The sequence below is a fragment of the Aphidius gifuensis genome, linkage group LG2 (genome assembly GCF_014905175.1).
Source record: "Aphidius gifuensis isolate YNYX2018 linkage group LG2, ASM1490517v1, whole genome shotgun sequence".
NCBI lineage: Eukaryota > Metazoa > Arthropoda > Insecta > Hymenoptera > Braconidae > Aphidius > Aphidius gifuensis.
The window spans coordinates 13,980,008-14,007,278 of NC_057789.1; the positions used below are offsets into that span (position 1 = coordinate 13,980,008).

At 29.9% G+C, this 27,271-nt stretch overlaps 1 protein-coding gene across 1 annotated transcript in view; it reads right to left on the minus strand.

Annotated features, from left to right (window-relative positions):
• Nucleotides 1-8,765: 8,765 nt before the first annotated feature.
• LOC122849127 overlaps nt 8,766-27,271 on the minus strand; it is a 160,238-nt gene continuing 141,732 nt past the window's right edge. Inside the window, exons 5-6 of the mRNA XM_044147722.1 lie at nt 9,138-9,212; nt 8,766-8,900 (exon numbers count right to left, since the gene is read on the minus strand). Of these exons, the coding sequence (XP_044003657.1) occupies nt 8,836-8,900; nt 9,138-9,212 (140 nt within the window). The 3' untranslated portion in view covers nt 8,766-8,835. The remainder of the gene's footprint in view (nt 8,901-9,137; nt 9,213-27,271) is intronic.

The following is a 27,271-nucleotide window of genomic DNA, read 5'->3' on the forward strand; positions in this document are numbered from 1 at the left end:
TTCTACACATGTTTTTCATTAATTTATTTATTTAATTTCGATTACAAATAGATGATTGTATTTTAGATCCACTACTAGTATGGAAATGAAAATTTTTCTTATGTTTATAATTCTTACGTCTACTAACAATTTGTTTAAACATTCTTAATATATATCGGTCGTTCCGTTCAACATCATTCGTAAATAATCGGAGAAATCCGTCGATCCTCCCACCATTCGCGAAATAATGAAGAGCAACAATGCACCAATGACCGCAACAATTACTCGTAACACTTTGCAGCTGTCTATTGACTCGTGGATGACACAATTTCTTTTGAGAGCGTAAATGAAACGGAGATCTCTTGGAGGTCGTCCGAAGCTGTCGAAGAAGAGTCCATGTCCCAAATTATTGACGTAAAAACACACCCAATGAGATCCTGCTTGATTATGATTATTAAGATTGACAATCATTCCACAAGGTTTCGGCCATATATGAGGTAATCGGTCACTGGCGTAAACTCCTGCACGTGTCGAATCAGTAAGTTGTAATGCGTCAACTAATTGAATAGTATTCACACCAATGTTTCTTTGACTGTATTAATAAAAGAATTAAAGACTACATCTACTTTAATGTTGTCTTCATTTTTTCCTCCTCGTATAATTATCTTTTTTCCAATTAACCAATTTCTTAATTTATAAACGTTTTGTTGAGTACAAGTATAATTAGGATAATTTACTCCGTCAAATAAACAATAATGTTCGTCCGCTGGTAATAAACCAAATCCTGGTGATTTATTTTCCAAAATAATAATACAATGTTCTCGCAAATATCGTTGTAAAAACATACGATTTTCTTCACCTCTCACATAAATATTTTTAGAAACTTCTCCAATTTTTTCAATTAATGATTGTAGATTTTTGTAAGGTACTTCAGATGCGTCCCAATCAATCTTATGATAGTTTTTTGTTAACCAATTGTTTTGACGACGAGCTCCTTCTTCAAGTTTCGAGTACTCAAATGGTGGACCAATTATCCAATGACTAATAAATTTATCGTGTAATGTCAAGACAGAAATTTCTTTCGGGTAGTATTCATTTCGACATTCAACTAAACACCAAATATCAATGATTAAAACTTCCGACATATTTATGACTGAATAACATTAACTCAAGTAGATCTATATATACTAGACCTGTCCAAAAAAAAAAGAATTTTTTTTTTTGTACCCTCCTGAGGTCTAAATTTGTTCTTTATGATGACACAAAAAAAAAAATAAAAAAATTTTTTTTTTAGGATTTTTTTTGAGCCTGCTCATCGGGTTTTTGTATTTCCCATTTGATTAGCACGCGCGCGTATGGCTGTATATCTTTGACTTTGCATAACTCAGTCAGTTTTAATCCTAGAGAGTTGATATTAGTCTCATTTTTTAGCTCATGAAAATACCTTCAAATTGTCCTTATACATTTTTTTTGTACTGTTAATAGTTTTGTTTCAAGAGAACCTCAAAAATCATGACTTTGCAGGTATATGCAATTTAACTTGTAAATGTATTTTATTATTATTATTAGTAGGATAAGTATTATTATTTGAAAATATAAAATTGTTGAGCTTGACAGAGAAAAACATTTTTATGTTAAATAAAATATGTTTAGCAGTTAAATTGCAAATCATGATTTACAAGCTTTTTATGAGATAAAAAAACAAAAAACAGTACAAAAAAAATATACAATGACAATTTGAAGGTATTTTCATAAGCTACAAAATGAGACTAATATCAACTTTCTAGGATTAAAACTGACCGAGTTATGCAAAGTCAAAGACATACAGCCATACGTGCGCGTGTTAGTCAAATGGGAAACACAAAAACCCGATGAGCAGGCTCAAAAAAAATCCTAAAAAAAAAATTTTTTTATTTTTTTTTTTGTGTCATCATAAAGAACAAATTTAGACCTCAGGAGGGTACAAAAAAAAAAATTCTTTTTTTTTGGACAGGTCTAATATATACGTATACCTCTTCTTAATTACTATAATCTAATAGTACCTGACGTGTACTATCAACTTCCATAATATTATCAAACTCGGCATACACTATACAATTTATTATTTGAGCAAGTGCGACACCGAAAATTCTGAAACGTCCCTTTTTTATTAAATTCCAGTACATGCAATCGCTAGCAGAGAGGTCAGGTGTTAAGCCAAATGTAAATAAAGTATAGCCTTGGTAAAACTGGAACGAGAAATTTTCATTCCATGATCAGCAAAATGTATTCCAGTTCCAGAAAATAATGTCTGATAGACTTCAGCATTATAAATATTAATACTAAAACTGGGAGTTAATGCTGTACCACCAACTTGGTTTCCATCGACATATAAGGCCAAAATATTTAAATTAAAATGTTGACAATTAAATGGATTAAATTTTCTATGACCATTAAATGCTCTATTATCAACTAAACCAACAAAAATTCTTTTTGGTAAACTTCCTAATATAATATTGTCGAGTGTATTTGATAATGTACTCTGAGCTAAAATAAAACTCTTTACTTCTACTCTAGTCAAAGGATATTTTGCAGTCCCTTTAGCCAATGCTTTTAAATGTGCTACAAGTACACTTGGATTGAGCTTAGCACGACGTATGATGAGTGTTGCTTCTAAAATATTCACTTTATAATTCCCATCCTCTGTGTTGTCCATTAAACAAAATTCGTTCTTCGATCGTGTTAAAGTATTTTCATCTCAACCCCATTCAATAAAAATTTATTTTGATCAAAAACATCAACATGCAAATGGCCAAGCATCTCAAACTGATTGCCATTAGTCATAAAAAATGATCGATTATGCAATCCTTTATTTTGTGCTCCAGAAGCAGCTCCTACTGGTGTTTCCGTGAAACCTGAAGTATCTTAAAACCATAGTCCCAATTGTAAATGGCTGTTTGATGCATCTGATCCATAGTTTAATAATGTTTCAATATATGCACGGTATGGATATGAAGAATTAGATCCAGAGACTGACTTTTGATTAAATAAAACATCACATTGACTGATCATTGTATTTAAAAAATTATTTGTTACACCCACAGCATCAGCAGCAACAGCAGTTCCATCTTCTTTTATAATTTTACATCTTATCTTTAGGATAGTTTGAGCCAGGTCAATATATTCTTCCCCATTAGCTGGAATATGAAATTCAATTGGTGAATCCTCTGTGAGCGTTGTGACTGGATTGTAATAAACCCAGTGAGACTCTTTAACAGTAGTCTGAGTAGGTGGTATTGTGAATAAATCTAATTCAGATATCAATTGACTTTTTCCTTTTTTTTTTTTTTACAACTTTTTGTTTTTTTTCCCCACCACCTTTTTTATTTTTTTTTCACCACTTTTCTGAATTTTCTTCTTTTTCTTTACAACTCTTTTTTTTCCTTTTGACAATACCGCAACATAAAAATGTATCTAGTTTATCTATAGCTTTTCTTTTTAAATTATTACCAGATTGTGTCAAATGATTATCAAGAGAATCTCTTAAATTGCCCTGACGAGTGATGACATCCCCCAAAACATTCATTCCAACTAATAATAATTCTTTTCCAACTGGTTTTAATGCACTCTCAATTAGCGGTAGTATTCCTCTACAGAGACCACCAAGAAACCCTCCTATCCCTTGACCACGTGGATTTAAATGTACTTGATGGATCGGTGCCCCACCACCAACTTGATTTTCATAATATTGAATATACATTGTAACCGATTTTCTGACCTGCACGGCGAGAACTATCGGCCAAGGTTAACAACGAGGATTTCTCACCATCCTCCTCTAAATCACCGGGGGGAGCCATGTTGGTTATCTCGGAAGCCAACAGCCGTAGGAGTAACGAGAACGAAATACGAGAACCTAACTCAGTCTTAGAAATGGTAGAGGGGCGTGCTCCACCTGATCGGACTATGAAATACGTAACCAAACCTGAGGGAACTATCGTGAACCAAGTATAGTGTGTTACATACGCCTATATTACATTGCGACTATACTATAGCAAAATACTGACGTCACAAGTATCATAAGTGTAGGAGCAAATATTCTACATGTGAGATATGTATTTTGTATAGGGAACCATACAGCGATCCATCCGTGACCAGGTCTTACACATATGTTGCCATTGCAATAATAATATATCTCAATATTATTATTATTGTTATTATTTACAGCGATCCATTCGTGAACTCACACATACACATTTATGTGTAATGATGGTCTAACCATCACATACATATTATGTAGCGAGAATATAATAATTATTATTATTATAATGAGAGAACCATATAGCGTGATCATTATTATTAGTCCATCATTGGAAATTCAGACAGAGTTTCACCAGGACTTAACGTCTGATACCTAGGGAGCCTTTACGAGAGATCCAAACAATGTCGAGAGAACCAGTAGTGAATCAAGAGAGCCAGTCAAGAGAAGAGAAGTGATCAGTTCGAGAGCCAGACAAGTTGTGTCGTCTAACGATAGCGTTGTGTGCTAAGCTACTGTGAGTCCTCTGAATCCCCACTCGCGCGCTCTCCCACCTATCGTCCCGGACATGCGCAGCACGCTTTCCTAGCCCGCAACACGAATAGGTATCCGATCCAGCCCGTAGCCTTCGGAGAGTTCGTCTTTTCGACGGATGGAGGGGAAAACTAGCACCGGTCGAGGTTTAACGTATCAAGTCTACTACGGGACCTCGAATATATACGAAACATGTGCCACACTGACACCACTCGTAGTAGACTTGACCCTCCACAGTGCCTATGCAGTGACCCTTAGAATTATTAACAATTAACTCCTATTAATTGTTAACAATTCAGTTGACATGCAAATAAATAATTAAAGCTCTTTTGTTAATTATTTATTTCGAGAACCAGCGAAATAATAAATTTCGTTACAACATTTTAATTATTTTTTTTTAAATAAAGTGTCACGAAAAATAGATCGTATGCAAATGAGATAGGGCCACCAAAACTAACTTTTATATCTATTGTAATAGTGTCAAATGAGTGACGTAATAAGGAAAAATAATACGGTTGAAATTTTTCAATTAACGACGAGCCGTATTGATAATTACTAGAGTCAAAAGGCACAACTCGATGTACTTGCTTATTAGATTCACCAATAACATGAGGAGAAACAATAGGGGGATTTTGGGGTTGTAAGAAATGTTTGGTAAATTTATTTTTTTATGCTTAACCATTGTGATGACCTTGTTGATGATCGCAAAGTTGATGTAGTTAATTTTACAGTTTTTTGTAAAGGTTTTTCAACTTCACGTACAGTAGATATTTCTTCATCAGAAAAAGATAATTCTCTTCTGCTCAATCTTCTTTTATTAATTGGTGATGGTTCTCAATTTGGTGTCATTACTTCTTCTTCAGCATCATAGTTGTCGCTTTAATCGCAGAAACTAATATTGCTAACGAAATCTCTAGGCGCATGAATATCTTTTAAAAATCGTGCAAACTGGTCATGTCCGATTGCTCTAATATTTTTACGATGACGTAACGCATCATTAAATAAATCAATAATACTAGAACCATGAATAATTTTTCCGTCTATACTAACCAAGCCTTTATTATTCAATTTTAATCGATTTCCATTATCTGCTCTGGTTATATGATTTATTAAACCTTAAGCTTTTTTTTGAAAAATTTTTGGATCTGCTTTTAGAATCAAGTCTTCCGCATATTTTGTGTCATTATCATTACTTGAATTTCTGTAGTCAATATTATTTTTATTATTATTGAAAAATAAAAATCGGCTTAAAACTTCTTTATACTCATTTCACTTTTCTCCGTCATTTTTATTTGAATTCAAAATATTATGGAGTTGATTATCAAGGCGTGACGTCACATCTCCAGGTGTTTGAACAGTACCTACTTCATTGTTTGTATTTAATTTATTAATCGAGTCTTTAGGAATTGAAACCATTTTTCTTGCATGTTCCATTATCTAAAATATTTTGTAATTACAGCTGTAATTATTGAAGTAAGTAATAAAGGTAACTAGGAGCCGCCATTTGATTGATTAATTAAAACTTTTTTTTTTGTTTTTATATTTCCTGGAGAGGCCAGAGAACGTAGTATTGATTTATGTTTTTTAACTTTTTTTTCCGTTTTTTTAAATATTAATTGTACCTTTTAAAATATTTAATGAACATTCACCAATACAACGAATAAGATTTTTATCACTATGCTTTAAAATTGCTTGACGTTGTTTTAGATTAGCATATACTGATGCTTGTAGTAGAACACTATGTTTTTCATTAAAAAATAAACTTTATCAAATTTTTCATCGGTGATATTTTCATTTAAAAATTTTTTTGACCAAGTAGTCTTACCACAGCCTGATGCTCCAGCAAGAAGCATCGTAAACAGGAATTGACACACTAGAGATATTTTTATAACTGAGAAAAAATAAATAAATGATCGAGTTATATAGAAATCTGAAAAATAAAATGGTTATTTGATAATTTTTTTATTTCAAAACAATTTTTTTATTTTTGACAAAACAAATATTTTTAGACGGTAAATTTTTATTTATTAGACAAATTTTGTTTTTATTTTTATTTTATTTTTTATTTATTGGACAAAATTTTTTTATTTTCTAGACCAAATTTTTTTTATTTTTGACAGTAAATTTTTTATTTATTACACAAAATGTTTTATTACATTTTCAAGAATTTTTTTAGGGAATTTTAATTTCCTATTGTTTTCGCTTTTCTTCTGGACCCCCCCCAACCATGGTAGACACCCCCCCTAAAAAATTTTCTAAGTACTTTAATCTCAACCATGGTAGACACCCCCCAAAAAATTTTCTAAGTCCCTTAATCTTAACCAATACGATATATATGGAAAATATAAAGAAAAATATAGAAAACTCACTGAATATAAAGAAAAAAAAGATAAATATGGGAAAATATCAAAGAAAAATCGGTAAATATAAAGGAAAATATAGAAAAGTGACTGAATATGAAGAAAAAAACGATAAATATGGGAAAATATCAGTAAATATAAAGAAAAATAAAGAAAAGTGACTGAATATAAAGAAAAAATCGATAAATATGGGAAAATATCAGTAAATATAAATGAGAATATAGGAAAATATCAAAGAAAAATCGGTAAATATAAACGAAAATATAGAAAAGTGACTGAATATAAAGAAAAAAACGATAAATATGGGAAAATATCAGTAAATATAAAGGAGAATATAGGAAAATATCAAAGAAAAATCGGTAAATATAAACGAAAATATAGAAAAGTGACTGAATATAAAGAAAAAAACGATAAATATGGGAAAATATCAGTAAATATAAAAGAGAATATAGGAAAGTGACTGAATATAAAGAAAAAAACGATAAATATGGGAAAATATCAGTAAATATAAAGGAGAATATAGGAAAATATCAAAGAAAAATCGGTAAATATAAACGAAAATATAGAAAAGTGACTGAATATAAAGAAAAAAACGATAAATATGGGAAAATATCAGTAAATATAAAAGAGAATATAGGAAAGTGACTGAATATAAAGAAAAAAACGATAAATATGGGAAAATATCAATTATGCCCCCCCCCCTCCTCGAACATTTTCTAAGTCCCTTCATTAATCTAAACAAGATGAATATGGAAAATGAAGAAAAATATAGAAAGATAAAGAATATATAAACGAATAAATGAAAATATAGAAAAAACACTGAATATAAAGAAAAATACGATAATTATAGGAAAATATTAGGAAAATATGAGTAAACAAAAAGAAAAGTATAGCAGAATTTCATGGAAAAATCATATTTAACAACAAGATTTTTCAACAAAAAGATTTAAAAAAAAATTATTAACATGATAAATTATTAAATATTCAAGTTAAACAAAATATATACGATCATTGGAGGATTAGTCAGAAAAATTAATGAACAATACCCATCAATAAATAATAAAGAAATAATGATACCAGTAGAAGCTAATATAAAATTCGATGACGATGAGAAAAATGAAAATATACCAAAAATTAATTTCGAAATTAAAAAAATACAAGAAATTGTACATCTACCAATTAAATCATTTGCAGGCAAAATAATTTTAGCGAAAAAAAAAAAAAAAAAAAAGAGAACTATTCAATAATAATAATGACATTATTTAGATATCATCGCAATCATAATAGCAATAAATAAAGTGGAATTTATATATGCAATGTCAGTACGGTTATTAAAATAAAGAACAATAACATTAGAAGACGACAGTGTATGAAGTAAAATAAAATTTAAATGAAAAAAAGTTTGATTAAACTAAACAAAGATAATAATTTTACCAAAGGAAATATATTTTAGATTGGACTAACTTTATGGAATGAAGAGGCAGAAAATTTCTAGCGAAAAAAGGGTGATGTGATAGCATCAAAGGAATTGAAAATAAATGAATATAAAAAAATTAAAAATATAACGACGACTTCAGCAACAACTAAAACGTTAAATCCTTATTCAACCGAGAGAAAAAAGTAAATAAAATAAATACAATCGAACTCGACAATTTCGTAATAAATATTTAACATTGACAGGCCAAAATCATAGTACAACAAAATGAATGAAAACGGAGAGTTTAAAAGGTTAGAAGAAAGCGATTCTGGACATGGAGATGACCCATTAAAAGGAACAAGCAAAATGAATGAAAATTAAATAAATTTTAGTTGTAACAATAATCATTGTAACGATAGAGAATGAAATAAATTTGCAGTCACGACTTTCGATATATATTAAAGAAGAAATTAAAATTCCCCCCGCAGGGAAGGCACAGTTGCTTCAGCAACTGTATGATCATTTTTTTATTATACACGTTGTCTTTTATAGCCCAGAGGATATGTAATATTCTCGTAGTGATTACGCTTAGGTTCTGTAACAGAAATCATTTTTTTATCAATAGTAGAGTACACTTGTAGATCTCTCGTTCTACGGATAGAATTATATTTAATTTAAAAAGGATCTATTTCGCGCTTAATTAATGATTTAACAGTATTAAAATTCATAAATTTTTGTGCTTCCAAGTCAAGTCGTACACCTTCAAATTTACAGACGTTTACTTGACCACCATCAGGTTTTTGTACAATAAAAGAATGAAATTTTGGCCCACCTGATATAAAAGATTCCATGTATGAACCTTCTCCATACTCTTCTAGGTCATCAGTTAAATCTCCCAATTTACTCCCTGTAATTAATTTATCATTTTCATTTATACATATTCTTATAATAGAGTCAGTGTCAACATATAAAATTTGTTTACTATTTTCATGAATACAAGAATATAATTTTTCTCGAGCGTACGCTGTTGTCAAAGCCGCCAATACAACGTTAGTTGTTTTTGTTAAAGGTTCTTCTTCATAAATCAATTTCCACGAAATTGAGACAGTTTCTTGATTTATTGGTTCGATAAATTGAATTAAATTTTTTTCGTTATCTACTATATCATGATATTCTTGTAAATCACTGCAATTCGTTTAACGCCATAAAGAACTTTTTTGTCCTAGTTTACCATATAACGAATTAAGAATATTTTTACTCAATTTACGGAGACTTGGATTAAAATCTATATTTTCTTTATCAAGTTTAATATTTTCAGCTTAAAAATATTCCTCGATTTATCAGATTCAGTTTTGACCTATAATGGGTACCCACTGCCTTCTTGTTTTATTATAAGAAAAGTATTTATATATCTTGTAAATAAACCAACTTCATTAGTACCTTTATTATTCGTAGACATTTTTGTTAAAGCAAGTTTTAGTTCTGACGTAACCCAAATACCGATCGAACTTCTTTCATTATTATTATGATTACGAAAACCTGGCTCCATTGTATCAACACATGTACGACAGAGTGGAAAATAAAGTTTTTTATTTTTTTAAACGTACAGGCAAAACAGGCATATGTAAATCAGACGGTACAAGTACAAGACATTTTATTAATCGATTAATTTTTGATATATCATTATTTGGAAATTCTTTCTCGATATCGCGACCGGCATATACTTTAGGATGACCTAACGGGAAGGCGCAATTCTTAAGGACACGCGGGTACAGACTTGTAAAATCCACATACTGTATAGTTTCCCCGGGTTGTACTGTATATGACTCGACAAAATTTTCCGTTCTACCACCAAAATAAGCATCACGTGGGTTTCATGCTGTGTAATAATTTGCATCAATAGAATCAACTATTTTTTTTACTTGAGGTACCTCTTTTAACAATTTTTTAAATTTACATCCCTATTTTTCAATAACATCATAACCTTGATCTTCTAAATACTTCGTAATATTTTGCGTATGTTCATAACGGTTCCTATATAAAAAAAAGCATTGGTGTCATGGCAGCGCTTGATGAATTTCATCACGGTTCCTATATAAAAAAAAGCATTGGTGTCATGGCAGCGCTTGATGAATTTCAAACTTGCTGCCTGAAATTTGATTTTGATTGGCTCTCATTTGAAATTTGATTGCCGTAATAATTTGTGCACATTTTGATCGGAGTTGATCACGTGCATGTCGTATAAATTGATATAGGTGACGCTAATTGCATTGCTAATTATGTGTGTTGACATATGTGATTAATGATTATACTACATTTTATCTGTCAAAAAATATTAATGTCCATAACCTTCAAATGATTCACTATAATTTAATTGGATTGTTATAAATAAAAGAGTAGTTAATGTGTTATAAATAAAAAAAAAACGAAAAATTGAAAAAAAAAAAATTTAATCAATCTCTTTCTTTAAGAATAAAAAAGAAAATTATTCAACAATCTTTATGAATAAATGTTAAAAATTGTTCGAGGTGTCATGCAATCGTTAATAAATAATTTTTTATATTTCTTCCACTAAAATACGGATTCTGCTATCATCAGCCGACGTTTTCCTCTTGAAAAAGATGAAAAAAGAATTATTGAAAAGGATTATTTTTTGGAAGTGTTTGATAAACAATTGCAAGACACCTCGAAGAAAATAATATTGAATTACATTTTTTTTATTTTTAAAGGAAAAGTAATGAGTTAATTTGTATTGATAATAACAGAATTTGTCTTTCAATGAAAAAAAAAAAAAAAAATTGTTTACTTCTAATTAGCCTGGGGTTGATGGAATCAGAATAAACTATCATATGGATTCTTTTGGAGTTTTTTTTGGAGAATATTGGAGTAAAGTTAATTTTCTTTGGATGTTGATAGTTTAATTAATATCAATTAATTAAGATTTAGAAGGGCAGGCAGCCTGAATTTTTTGAATTTTCAACTTTTTTTAAGTTTTTGTTTTAAAAATTGATAGATATTTCTTTAAAGAGTTATGGTATACGCAAAAAAATCCCATTGGGAGTTCTTCAACTTATTTTAATTAGTTCATAATGACGACTATTTCCATAATATGCAATTGGTATATAATTTTGTTCTTCACGAATAAAACCCTCAACTTAATATATACCATCAAATACTCATTCATGTTCATTCATATTATGAGAAACATATTTATACAAACAAAACATAAATTTACAATTAATGTCCCTGGAAGCCTCAATTTTAGATGAGCTGTTTATTTTTTTATCATAGCTTTAATAATCGAAAGAAGTGAAATATAAAAAAAAATAGCAAAATTTTAAAGTATAAAGATGAATAATTTGCTAGATAAAAAAAAAAAAAAAAAAAATTAGGCGCTTTTTATTATAATATTATTAACATCTATCGCAAGCGTTATCGTGAAAAAGCGCCTAATTTTTTTTTTTTTTTTTTTTTTTATCCAGCAAATTATTCATCTTTATACTTTAAAATTTTGCTATTTTTTTCTATATTTCATTTCTTTTGATTATCAAAGCTATGATAAAAATATAAACAACTCATCTAAAATTGAGGCTTCCAGGGACATTAATTGTAAATTTATGTTTTGTTTGTATTTCACTCGTTTTGTTAAAAACTAAACTAATAATAATTTATAAAAATTCGTGAGAGAGAATATAAAGAATCATAAATAGTACCATTAAGCAAGAAATTAGTATCTCAAAAATAACAAAAAAAAATTATTTACTTATTTAAAAATGTTAATTAACAATTGAATATCTGCTTTTATTATTGAGGTACAAATTCTGCTCTCCCTGGTGGAAATATTACTCCGGCATTACTTCGGCATTTCTCCATTTTTGGCCTATTTCCGGAGAAATTACTCCGGCATGAGGTTGATGGCGGAGAAATTATTCCGGCAAAAAAGTCGTGGCAGATTAATTTTACCGACATTAATCTCATTATGCCGGAGTAATTTCTCCGGAAATGGGCCAAAAACGAAGTAATGGCGGAGAAATATTTCTATCAGGGCTTGACGTTACAAGTTGGCTCACGTTCTGCTCATTAAAATAAAAAATAAATTATTTTAAAATATTGAATTTTGGATGCACCATGCAATTGTTAATAAAGATGTTTGATTAACAATTGCATGGGGCCTTTAAAAATCAATATTTTTGAATAATTTTTACTTTTTTTTAAAGAGCAGAACGTGGGCTAATTTTGTACCCTCAATAATAATATCAAAGTATTGTAAGATAAAATTTAGGAGTATCTTGTTTTTTTATTATTATTATTGAGATACAAATTAGCTTAACGTCTGCTCTTTAAAACAAAAAAAAATTATTTAAAAATATTGATTTTTAAAGGCACCATGCAATTGTTGATTAAAAATTTTCATTAACGATTGCATGGTGCCTCAAAAATATTTTCAAATAATTTATTTTTTATTTTGAAGAGTAGAACGTGAGCTAGAATGGAATGTTTACCTCAATAATTAAAGCAGATATACAATTGTTAATTAACGTTTTAGAGTAAACAATTTTTTTTTTTTGTTGTTATTTTTGAGGTACAAATTCCGGGCTTTAGTACAAATCATTTTTTTCCTCCCTGAGTCATCTAGAAAAAAAATCGGTTTTAACCCTTTCTCCGCCCTTTAATTTTGAGGTACAAATGAAAACAATTGCGGTAAAAAAAAGTACAAATTAAGACGCTTCTAATGAGTGTTCTAGAAAATTTTTTTATGACTTATGCAGGCCAGGTTCACGTATCTGTACAATTCTTCTACATATTTTAATTTAACCGTGAATAATGAAATAATATCGATATTAATTATATATAAGAAATAACAAATCTTTTTGCATATAAATAAATCGAAAATAAAAACATATATATATATATATATATATACATTAGGGTGGCCCTTAAAAAGGTCAATGGTGAATTTTTATGAGTGCACCCTCTAGAATGGTTCCAAATAAATAAAAAAAAATCCTGACAAAATTTCAAAGCTCTATCTTAATATTAACCCGTGCCTCAAGTCACTTACTTTTTCCCGTTTAATTAACATGGTATATTTTCTATATTTTAGTAACAATACTGTAGCGTCATCAAAAAATATGTAAAAAATCGCATATTATGCCAATTTCTTTATTTTTCTATGTAGAATTTAACCGCTTTCACCGCTCGCCGAAATTTTCAATATTGGACGTACTATATGGGTTGACCCAACCCAAAACTCTCTGAATTACATCCCAGGTAGAAATCTAAGTTGATTTCCGACAGTCAACATCCAGTGGACGTCGAAAATCGAGCTCGGATCGACGTCGAAACGTTACGCGAAAAACGCTCGATTCGACGTCGATCCAGAGGGAGCCCTAATACAATTCTGTAATAGAGATTGAGAGACAAAGGGTTCTCATTATGAGAACTTTCATATCAATTGAAATAAATAGTTTAATTTAATATAATGATGATAATATAATCATTAATTTTTGAATTTAATCTTGTCTAATCTGGACTAATTTATGCATTTAATATTATTGAATATTTGATAAATAGTTATTCTTTATTACTGCAATAGGATTTAATTGTTGATTTATTTATTTATTTCGATTGATTCTATTTCTTGGTATTTCAATTTATTAAAATAAATTGTATGTATTTTATCTGTCAAATAAGTGATTGAAATACTAAGAAAAAGTAGTAGCTAAGAAAAAAATGTAGCTAAGGAATTAATGTTGCCGAAGAATTATTTTTTCAGGAAATAATGTTGCTTGAAAAATAATTTTTTGGCAACTGTAATTCCTAGTCCATTTTTCTTTTATTACATCTTTTTCCTTAGCTACTGCTTTTACTTGGACATTTTTTTGTGTCAATATATAATATACATGTAATTTTATTTTTAAAAAATAAAAATGTCCAGGGAAAAGTAGTAGCTCAGGAAAAGATGTAGCTATAAGGAATTAATGTTGCCCAAGAATTATGTTTTAAGGAATTAATGTTAAAAAAACATAATTTTTTAACCACATTATTTTCTCAGCTGCTGCTGTCCCTTGTTATTTCATTTTTTTATTTGACAAATAAAATTAATACAATTTTTTTTTAATAAATTTAAATACCAACAAAAGAATTAATATGAATAATAAATCAATAAATAATAAAATTCCTTCGCAATAATAGTGAATTACAGCTATTCATTAAATATTCAATAATAATAAACGGATAAAATAATCAATCGGAAAACAAATTCATAAATTGATTATTATCAGAGCCGGGAAGTTCGTCTAATTCAGCTTGCCGTAAATACCATGGCAACATGGTGAAATATAGTTTAAAAAGACGATCTGAACCTGTGGTTCAAAAATGGCCTTATTTTTTTTGGCCTCTTAAAAATGGCCTCAAAAAACGGCCTTATTTTTTTTTGGCTTCTTAAAAATGGCTTTAAAAAATGGCTTTATGTTTTTGGCCATTTTTTGAGGCCATTTTTAAGAGGCCAAAAAAAATAAGGCCATTTTTTAAGGCCATTTTTAAGAGGCCAAAAATATAAGGCCATTTTTAAGGGCCATTTTTAAGCGGCCAAAAAAAATAAGGCCATTTTAAAGGGCCATTTTTTCCATGTACGAGGTTCAGATCGTCTTTTTTTTAAACTATATTTCACCATGTTGCCATGGTATTTACGGCAAGCCGAAATAACAGACGAACTTTCCGGCTCTGGTCATTAATTCAACACTGTCTTACGCATGTTGAAGAATCAGCTGTTCATATAGTACGTCGTTACATACTCGAGCCTATATTGAATTTTGACAGTAAATTAAATATTACTCATTGAGTTTTAATTATTGTGTTTACAAATCGATATAGATTAGCTCAGCATTTGCAATATGGATTTTGCAATACGACCTTTATTTTGATAATAATGTTAATAATAATAAAAATAATAATAATATTAATGTTAATAATGAGAATAGTAAAATCAAATTTTTTACAGAATTGAGTGTTTTTTAAAATTTTTTAATTAATTAGATCAATAAAGTCAGACCGCCATTTCGTATTTGAAAGAGCAGTTAATAAGTCTAAATCATATGAGATATTTAAAAAAAAATGACCTATTATTTTTATCTTTCAGATTATAAATGTTAACAGAAGAATCCAGTGTAAACGGATTGTAGTTTTTTTTTTTAATGTAATTCAGAGAGTTTTGAGTTGGGTCGACCCATATAGTAGGTCCAATATTGAAAATTTCGGCGAGCGGTGAAAGCGGTTAAATTCTACATAGAAAAATAAAGAAATTGGCATAATATGCGATTTTTTGCATATTTTTTGACGCCGCCACAGTATTGTTACTAAAATATAGAAAAATTGCCATGTTAATTAAACGGGAAAAAGTAAGTGACTTGAGGCACGTGTTAATATCAAGATAGAGCTATGAAATTTTGTCAGGATTTTTTTTTATTTATTTGGAACCATTCTAGGGGGTGCACTCATAAAAATTCATCATTGACCTTTTTAAGGGCCACCCTAATATACATACTTATATGTAGCTAAGGAAGAATTGAAAAAGAAAAGAATAACATTGTACGGCACACACACCCACAAGAAAATAATCGATAACCATGCATACATGCATATCTCCGTATGTACGACATGAAACGTCTCAAGAGAGGAGATAAGGAGGACATTTAACTGAGAAATTTATTTTTTAATAAGATTTTATTCTTGGTTTTTACTGATGTTGATATCTTTTTTATTAGTTATTGGAAAAAATCGAAAGTAGGCTTATTAGAACGAGGGCTATCGATATATATAGTAAAACAATTTTTATTTTTTTTTTTCGGCCAATAGTTAGCCTAAAAATTGATAAATTAGAAATTATGACGTCACAGAGCGCAAACTTAAAATACTTATACCCGGTAAGAGAGTTCGCGTTCGTTCTATATATGTTTTTCTTTCTAAAATTGAGGCGAGACCCTACCAGGTCTCCTGATATATTTTTAAAACGCGTTTAGCTGCACATGTCACTAAATACATTTGAAATTGTCTCACTTGCTCCAAACCACAACCCTCAGGTGGAATAACAAGACCAGATTTAATTATGAATTCAAGAGTCAATGTTTTTTGTAATTCATGTCGAGCGTCACGAACTTTTCTTAATCTAGCCACGTCAAGTTTATTTGTCTCTAATTCAGATAATTTTACTACGATTGATCTTGGTAAACATAAATTATCTTTATTATTAATTATTAGTGTACCACGTTTTGATCTTTTACTTTCAGGCATTCCACATCCACCAACGATTCGTTTTAAAATTATAACTTTTATATGGAATGCATCCGTCACATCTATACCGCCAGCACTTTGACATATACTACTTATTATTGTCCATAAACGATCAAAAGTAAACTCATTAATTGGTGTTAAATTTGTAAATAAATCACTAGTCATATTTTCTGATCGAAAATTAAAAATAATCCGGTCAGTGTTATCGCTTGACATACGTTGATATACTTGTTGGAAAGCAGTCTCAATGAAGTCAACAAGCCCGCGATTATTAAGAACATCTTTTATTTTGAATGTATACGTCGTACTTGTGAGTAAAAATTTAGGTATTTCTTCACGCTTTTCATCGAGTAATTCTATACAATCTTCACTTCCACCGTCCGGGGTTTTCGATCAGTTGAATCAGGATGGGAAACTTGAGCCTCGACGAGTAATAGAGTTAGATCAGTTTTTTCAAGGATACTTATTATATTAATAATATTTTTGAATCACAATTTAAATCAAGTGTTGAAGATGAGATTTTTCCAATAATCTTCAGGGATTTCCTTATTAATATATATATTTTCTAAAAAAGAGGAGATTAAAAATATTGCTTTAGTTTCCGGTTCACCAGGATGTAAAAATTGAATTTTTTTATCATCTCCTGGGTTTTTTTTGATCAAACGATATATTTTTTCGAGAAGAAAAGAATGAAAATAATGCATTAGTTCTTTATGTTGTTTTCTGGTTTATCAGGATGTAGAAATAAAATTTTTTCTACATATTTTTTTTTTTTTTAATTTTTTGGAGAATTAAAAATACATATACACGTAAGTCCGGCGCAGTATTAAATAAAATAATTTTTAAAACAAAAATTTGATAATGTCAGCTCACAAAAAATATAAACACGACAACTGATATTCTAAAATTTCGACAATGATAATGCTACACTGAAAAAACGTTCCCGCTCCAGGCACGGTCTATTGTACCGGTAATGGTAGACAGCTACAGTAGCAGGATGTCCATGTAAATCCACAGTAAGCACTCGTATATTCTCGGTAAACTGTACTGCTGTGAGAGCAGTACAAAGCACTGCTGTGGCAACTGAATGCGCACATCTGTATGCGCGGTCATATACGGTTTATGACTTTGACATCACTTATAGGTTAGGATTAAAATTTAGAATTTTTTAAATGTTCAATTAAACATTTCTTTTAATGTTAAATTTGAAAATTTTTTTTCACGTTAAAAATTAAATTTTTTACATTTTTAATTTACCGTGTAATATTATTTTTATGCTATCATTATAGTTAATGCAATTTTTTCGTTTATTCAATAAGTTAATTTATTATTATTACACGGTAAATTAAAAATGTAATTTTTTTTTTTTTTAATTCTATATTCAAATAAAATATATTTTTTTCATATTCTTTATTCATATTTTTTTATAATATACAAGATTTTAAAATCAGTTCATATTCAATAATAATAGTAATATATAATTATATTTATTAATAATTAATATTAATAATATACATATATACATCATTTAATTTATCGAATGAGTCTTTACGTGTCATACAGCTATTCTTTGTACTGCTAATACACCTGAACTCATCGACAGTAAAATGTTCAGCTGCAGCAGCAGTGCTGTACTACTGTCTACTTTACTGCTACGGCAGCAGGAACGTACCGTGCCAGCAGCGGGAACGTTTTTTCAGTGTATGGTGCCGGCTATGACAACTGATGACTACCATGAGACCAATACTATAAAGCGATATTTTTTTTTTCTTTTTAGTAATGTGCATGCCTATTTCTTTTTTCTTTCTCTCGAGCTTACTGTGTATCATGCCACGTTGCCTATGCTATATGTAAATTCTGTTTCGTGCAACATTTCATGTTGCGTTGCCTACGGTATATGTATACTCTGTTTTATGCAACGTTTCATGTTGCGTTGTCTATGCTATATGTATAATCTGTTTCTTGCTACGTTTCATGTTGTGTTGCCTATGCTATATGTATACTAGGGTGTTTTTTTTTTTTCGATATTTTTTTTTCTCTTCACCCATCTTTATACAAGTTTATACAGCTCTAAATCATGCCCAGAAAAAATTTGAACTCAATTGAAAAATATTTAGAGGTGGTTCAGGGGTCATTTGTTTTTTCCATTTGATTAACATGGGTTTACTACACTTCATTCACCATTTTGATCATGGAGGCTTTAATTTTCGACCGTTCAAGTTCGCGTTGGTCTTATTTTATAGAGTATTGAATTTTATAGCATATAATATTCATAGTTTTGATCATTTACAATTTTGTTTTTCAGAAAAATTGTAAATACTACCTTTTTGAAGCATTATTTCACTATTTTTTTTAATTGTCATATAATAAATTTCTTCCATACTACTTTTCATTTTGAAATTACGGTGTATTTTTTTCAATTATTTTCGGACGTTTGAAAGTATAGTTGCGCGTAACTTGTACTAGTCCTGGTGATATAATTTTAAAAGACTTGGTTAAAAATTTTTCACATAAATTGTTTTTAGTGTTGGAGACGATCTGCAACTGACTCGAAAATTAGGATCAAAGATGTCGGAAAAGCACTTCCCACTTACGTTTAGTTTTTTTCTTTTTTTAAATAATTTTTTTCTCTTTTTAGGGAATTTTAATTTCCTATTGTTTTTGCTTTTCTACTGGACCCCCCCCCCAACCATGGTAGACACCCCCCCTAAAAATTTTTTAAGTCCTTTAATCTCAACTATGGTAGACACCCCCCCAAAAAATTTCCTAAGTCCCTTAATCTTAACCAATACGATATATATGGAAAATATAAAGAAAAATATAGAAAACTCACTGAATATAAAGAAAAAAAAAATAAATATGGGAAAATATCAGTAAATATAAAGGAAAATATAGAAAAGTGACTGAATATAAAGAAAAAAACGATAAATGAGGGAACATATCAATTATACCCCCCCCCCCCCGAAAATTTTCTAAGTCGCTTAATTAATCTAAACAAGATGAATATGGAAAATGAAGAAAAATATAGAAAAATAAAGAATATATAAACGAATAAACGAAAATATAGAAAAATCACTGAATATAAAGAAAAATACGATAATTATAGGAAAATATTAGGAAAATATGAGTAAACAAAAAAGAAAAGTATAGCAAAATATCATGGAAACAAAAAGATTTAAAAAAAAATTATTAACACGATAAATTATTAAATATTCAAGTTAAACAAAATATAAACGATCACTGGAGGAGTAGTCAGAAAAATTAATGAACAATACCCATCAATAAATAATAAAGAAATAATGATACCAGTAGAAGCTAATATAAAATTCGATGACGATGAGGAAAATGAAAATATACCAAAAATTAATTTCGAGATTAAAAAAATACAAGCAATTGTACATCTACCAATTAATTCATTTGCAGGCAAAATAATTTTAGCGAAAAAAAAAAAAAAAAAAAAGAAAACTATTCAATAATAATAATGACATTATTTAGATATCATCGCAATCATAATAGCAATAAATAAAGTGGAATTTATATATGCAATGTCAGGACGGTTATTAAAATAAAGAACAAGAACATTATAGCAGACGACAGTGATTATGAAGTCAAATAAAATTTAAATGAAAAAAAGTTTGATTAAACTAAACAAAGATAATAAATTTACCAAAGGAAATATATTTTAGATTGAACTAACTTTATGGAATGAAGAGGCAGAAAATTTCTCGGGGAAAAAGAGTGATGTGATAGCATTAAAGGAATTGAAAATAAATGAATATAAAAAAATTAAAAATATAACGACGACTTCAGCAACAACTAAAACGTTAAATCCTGATTCAACCGAGAGAAAAAAGTAAATAAAATAAATACAATCGAACTCGACAATTTTGTAATAAATATTTAACATTGACAGGCTAAAATCATAGTACAACAAAATGAATAAAAACGGAGAGTTTAAAAGGTTAGAAGAAAGCGATTCTGGACATGGAGATGACCCATTAGAAGGAACAAGCAAAATGAATGAAAATTAGATAAATTTTAGTTGTAACAATAATCATTGTAACGATAGAGAATGAAATAAATTTGTAGTTACAAATTTCGATATATATTTAAGAAGGAATGAAAATTCCCCCCGCAGGGAAGGCACAGTTGCTTCGGCAACTGTATGATCATTTCTTTAAATAATTTTTTCTCTTTTTTTTTTAAAAAAATAATTTACCAGTTAGTATTTTGAATAATCTATTGTCACTTAAAATTTAAATTTTTGATATCTTCCAAATATAATATAAATATAAATAAATATAAATATAACATAATATAATAATATTATTATTTATATATACAGACTGTCCCATTTTAATTGGATAATGGATTTTTCCTGAAAAATATAGCTCAAATTAAACAATGATTCAAGTAAAAATTGTAGGGTTTGGCGGGGGACCCAGAGAAAAAAACAAAAAAAATTCAAAAAATTCAAAATGGCGGAGTTTTAGGTATGAACATAGTTTTTTTGAATGGATACTGTATTTTTTTTTTGCACCAAAATGTTTCTTACATCAAAACTAACATTTTTTATTCGAAAAGTTTTTCGATAAAATCACTTTTTTTTCGGCCTAATTTTGTCTGTTGATGGATTTTCCTCAAAAAATATGGCTCAAATTTAATAATGATATTTAGAAAAGTTGTAGCGTTCAGGAAGACAAACACGAAAAAAAAAACAAAATTTTAAAAAGTTCAAAATGGCGGAGTTTAAAGTATGATCATCTTTTTTTTTGAGGTAAGGTGTAATTTGTTTTTACTAAAAAATTGTTCGCATCAAGATGAACACTTTCTGAATAAAATTTTTTGGCTAAGTCCATTTTTTTTATCCATGCTTTTCACTCCGCCATTTTGAATTTTTTACCAAATTTTTTTTTTTTTTCGTGTTTGTCTTCCTAAACGCTACAACTTTTCTAAATATCATTTTCAAATCAAAGCCATTTTTTTTTCAAGGAAAATCCATCAACAGATAAAATCGGGCCGAAAAAAAAGTGATTTTATCGAAAAATTTTTGTTCAAATAAAAAGTGATAGTTTTGATGTAGAAAACGTTTTGGTGCAAAAAAAAAATGCAGTATCCATTAAAAAAAACTATGCTTATACCGGAAACTCCGCCATTTTGGATTTTTCGATTTTTTTTTTTTTTCTCCGCCTTCCTCCAAACCCTACAACTTTTTCTTGAATCATTTTTCAATTTGAGCTATATTTTTCAAGAGAAATCCATTATCTAATTAAAATGGACAGTCTGTATATATCGTAACCGATTTTCTGACATGCACGGCGAGAACTATCGGCCAAGGTTAGCAACGAGGATTTCTCACCATCCTCCTCAAAATGACCGGAAGAGCCATGTTGGTTATCTTGGAAGCCAACAACCGTGGGAGTCACGAGAACAAATACGGGAGCCTAACTCAGTCTTAAAAATGGTAGAGGGGCGCGGTCCACCTGATCGGATTATAAAATACGTAACCAAATCTGAGGGAACTATCGTGAACAAAGAATAGTGTGTTACATACGCCTATATTACATTGCGACTATACTATAGTAAAATACCTACGTCACAAGTATCGTAAGTGTGGGAGCAAATGGTCTACTCGTAAGATATGTATTTTGTATAGGGAACCATAAAGCGATCCATAGCTACCAGGACTTACACATACATATATCTCAATATTATTATTATTTTTATTATTAACAGCGATCCATTCGTGAACTCACACATACACATTTATGTGTGATGATAGTCCAACCATTACATACACATTGCGTAGAGAGAATAAAATAATAATTATTATTATTATAAGCGAGCCATATAGCGTGATCATTAGTATTAGTCTGTCATTGGAAATTCAGACGGAGATTCACCAGGACTTAACTTCTGATACCTAGAGAGAGAGCCAGACAAGTTATGTCGTCTCACAACGACGTTGAGTGCTTAGCTGCTGTGAGCTCTTACCTCACTCAGGTAGCACTCTCCTACCTATTGCCCCCGGACATGCGCAGCATGCTTTCCTAGCCCACAGTTCGATGGGTTTACAATCAGTCTTCGTACGCAGCCTTCGGTCAGTTCGTCTCTTCGACGAAGGAGTGGAGTAATCGCCGCGATAAGGTTTATATATCAAGAATTGTTATAAACATCGAATAGGCGCCCCATTGATGTCATGTATAACATTAATAGTCTTGACCCTACACAGAGCCTGGCACGAGTGATCCTTCATTTTGTTAATAACTAACTCCCATTTGTTATTAACACGCAAGCGTTAACAAATAAATAATCAGTATTTATTCTGATGATTATTCATTTCGAGAACCCACGAAATAATAAATTTCGTTACAATATATACGTACATATATAAATAATAACAAGAATAAATTAATAGAAAAAAAATAATAATTATAAATAAAATATATATTTATATGTGATAATAAAAAAATAATTATTATAATAATAAATAATAATTAATGAAATAATAATAATAATTAATAGGGTAGTATTTTTGAGGGAAGTTTATCAGGGTATGGAGCGTCGTGTATGGGCCCATGAGGTTTGTCGGTGCTCAAGAGGGGAACGCGAGCAAGCGGTCCAGAGGGGACGAGGGCATGTCAAAAAACGGCTCCCAAAACCTGTTTTCTCGTGACTCGTATACCATTTTACTAGACGCCACCCAATATATCTCCTACTACGCTACTCACGGTCATGGTTAATTTTAACATACAACATAGTGAAAAGTATTAAGTCTATGGTTGTTCGTATCATTGGTACAGTGAAGACTATCTATTGAACAAGTAAAGTCTACTGAAACCATAATAAAAAGGCGCCACACTAGAACGAGAGAGCGAGTGATATACAACGTCCTACCTATGCTGCGTAGCGACATCGTAAATCACCCCCGGGAGCATGCACCACGCATCGGGAGCTTGGTTTGACTCATCAGTGACATCAACTAGTTCCACCCTAGGACCCAGTCGACGTCATCGTCTAAGTTGGCTGACTCCACCAAGGAGTCAGCTAGCTAGCCAGTTCCCAAAGCCGACGACTGGTGGTGAGATGTCAGCGATCACCAGTTTTATGGACTCTCTATCCCCACTCCCGTTTGACCCACTCCATACGACCATCTGTGCGCACACCTCGATGCGACTCTCCGGTGGGAGTGTCGAAGTAGGGGATACGAATCTGTCGTAGCCAGGGTAGGAATCCGGATTATCCGCTCGTAGCGGATGTCTTCCAAGTTAACAATGACATTCAGGCGAAAATAGATGTCACTACCGAGGCCACTCACAAACCGGTGGTATTAATTAGCTTATTAGTTGATAAAACCCCTCAGACCAGACCTCTTATTTTCGGGAGCGCGAGATCTGCCAAATCTCGTTACAAATGATACAATTTGATTATTGTCTGCAACAAATTGTAATGTGGTGGTAAACGATTTTGGAATTGCAGAATTGATGGACGGTGGAGGTTGAGTCGTCATTGGTCGTCATTGACGTCTAATGAAGTCAAAATGATGTCTCAGCGAGTGAAACGCGGTGGTAAACGATTTTCTGTAACTATTCTTTTAATACCATGTTTTAATTCGAGTGACTTTTTTTTTATCATTGAGATAATATTCACCATTTATTTCAACTAAGAGTCTTGCCCCACACTTTTTCCCAGGGTAATTCTGAATTTTCGTTGCAATATAGTGGACATCTCTTATCAAATTTTTTAATAATTTTTTTTTCTTATTTGGCTACATAAGAAGCTACATCTTTCCCTTAGTATTTGCTTGTCCTTGGTATTTTTATTCAATTAATAAATAAAATACATGTAATTCATTTAAAAAAAAAGAATGTCCAAGGAAAAGCAGTATATAAAATAATAATTTATTATTTTATCTTGGTCAAGTCCTGGTCAGGATTTAATTAGGGTTTTCCTATTCAAGATTTAATTGTGATTACCTGATTCTATCCGGATCAGGGAAAAGTAAAAAAAAAATTATTCCATTTATTGTTTTTATCACGATCAAGTCCTGGTCAGGATTCGATCTGGCTTCCTTTGTTCAGGCTGTAGTGAGGTAAATTCAATCTAGTCTGAATCAGGATCACTCGATGAAGCAGAATCCAATCGTTCACGTTCTTTTCTTTTTTCAATTCCTCCAAGTTTTCAAGACGTTGGATACGCCAACGCTCTTGGACAACTTTCCTTCTAATTATTTTTCTTCTTTCAACCGTTGCTTTTTTGTTGGCAAATACGTAATCAACGGTTATCTGTAGAATATATAAATTCACCGCTTCATTCTATTTTCACTTTTTTTATTCTACTCTATTATTTTATTTCACTGCATTATTTTACTTTATATTTCACTGTTTAATTTTTACTTTTTTTTTTTTTTTTTCACTGTATAAATATATTATTTCAATACTTACGTAACATTTTTTTAATAAATCTCCGATTATTGATGGCATAAGTACATCTTTTTAAAAATCCATATCAAATTTTTTTTACTGGATTATTTTTTGGCACTATTTCATTTATACGATCTCCATCAAGATTGTCTCCAAACATTTTTATGTCTTCCTCAAAATCTTCAATTGATTCAGGTGAATTTTTAATCGAAGTAATATATTTTATCATGTAATATATTTCTCTCATACTACTTTTCATTTTTAAATTACCGCGTATTTTTTCAATTATTTTCGGACGTTTGAAAGTATAGTTGCGCGTAACTTGTACTACTCCCGGTGATATAATTTTGAAAGACTTGGTAAAAAATAGATCTTTATACAAACTACTTATGTTAATAATTAAAAAAAAAACTCTGAATTAAAAAAAAACACGGCGCCAGCAGTAAACAATTCCATTAACAATAAATATAAATGAAAAAACTACCAAGACAGTGAATATTTATTTTTCGAACAAAAAATATTGTAGTCAAAAGAAAAAATATATTTTTGTATAAAGGATAGGGAAGTTTCTATTTCCATTTGCTTTTTTTCCGATACCTGCTTTTTTTTGTTGCTCTCTTTCTATCCAGCTGTGACGCTCAGGTGTGTCGTTGTATTATGTAAATGGGGGCCATTTCATCCCAGTATGTCACTCAAATAATAATTGTAACAAATATTTCAAGTACAGGTGGCGGTAATTAGGATAAAATAAGTATAAATCGAGCTGATAAATAGTATTTTACGTTAGTTTATCAAGAAGGTACAATGTATTCATTTATAATTTATTCCATGTTAAGTGTGTCGGCTGCAAGTAAAAATGACTATACAGTCAAACAAATACAAACAGGTGCAGGATTATTTGACGATTATTTATATGAATTTAAATTTTCAATAAATAAATGGAAGATAATAACATTCATAGAATTAGATTGGTATATAAAACAACAGCTATATATATATATGGTTTGGTTATGATCGTGAGAAAGGAACACGAGTATACTGGGAGCTTTATTATCAACCATTTCTCTATTTAGATGACTTTGGCAATGTTGTAGATGGATATAATCTTTTTTTTTAAATTGTAATTGATTTCGTTAATTTATCATAGCTCGTCATTTCACACTGTACTTAAAAAAATTAAGTAATGAGAGAGGATGGTTATATAGCTTACCAGGAGAACAAGAAATACATATACTGTGTGGAGACAAGAAAAAGAAAACTATTGTTATTCCTGGTGTTGGTATACTACGGATCCAAGCAGGTTGCCACGCACGCATAAATTACGAAACAATTTTCGGTCAACAGGTTGTAAATATTGATACCATATATGAATTTAAAACTACAGCGACATTAAATGTTACAAAACTATTGCCTGAAATTGTTGATTTTAACATAGGAGAAACCAACTATTCATCAGCGAATCCAGCAGTTTTGATTCATGATATATCTCTTAAAGAAATGAGAAAAGAAATATTAGTTAAAAAAGAAAAAATGTATGAAAAAAATCATTCAAAAAATATTATATTTGAAACTATTCGCGGTGAAATTATTGTGGCTACAAGATTAACCTCTATAATTTCATTCCCACCGATTGTAATTATTATAAAAACAATTTCATCTTTCTTTAAAAAAGAAAAGTGTGATATAGATGTGAAGCCCGTCCCAACCTCAATATCTTATCCCTCTAATTATTATTTTCCCCACTATTCAATATCTAATTGTATAAGATACGATGTAATGATAGGTAAAAATAACAGTTAACGATGGAGTCAACTAGTAATCTTTAAAAATAAAATTGATACCTTCCCATAAATTAAATTTAAAAACTTAATTATTCTTTAATATATATTGTACTGATGGAATTTTTCATATACATATTAATTATAAAATAAAATAACAATATCCTATTGTTATTTTTATTGAGATTCTAAACAAAATATTGAAATTTATACCTCCTTATCAAATTATACTAGTATACGGAATAATAATACAACAAGGCAACAGTAATGTATTGTTATTAGTTCAATCCTTAAATAATTTATTAAAATTCACTTTTCCTTTTTAATAATTATTATTCGCACAGTAATAATTAGGAACATTTCGAATTTGTTTAAATCATTAGAAATTTAATAATTTTTTGTTAATAATTATTACTCGGACAGTAATAGTTGATAATATTTTGTTAACATTGTAATAACATTAGTATTGTTCT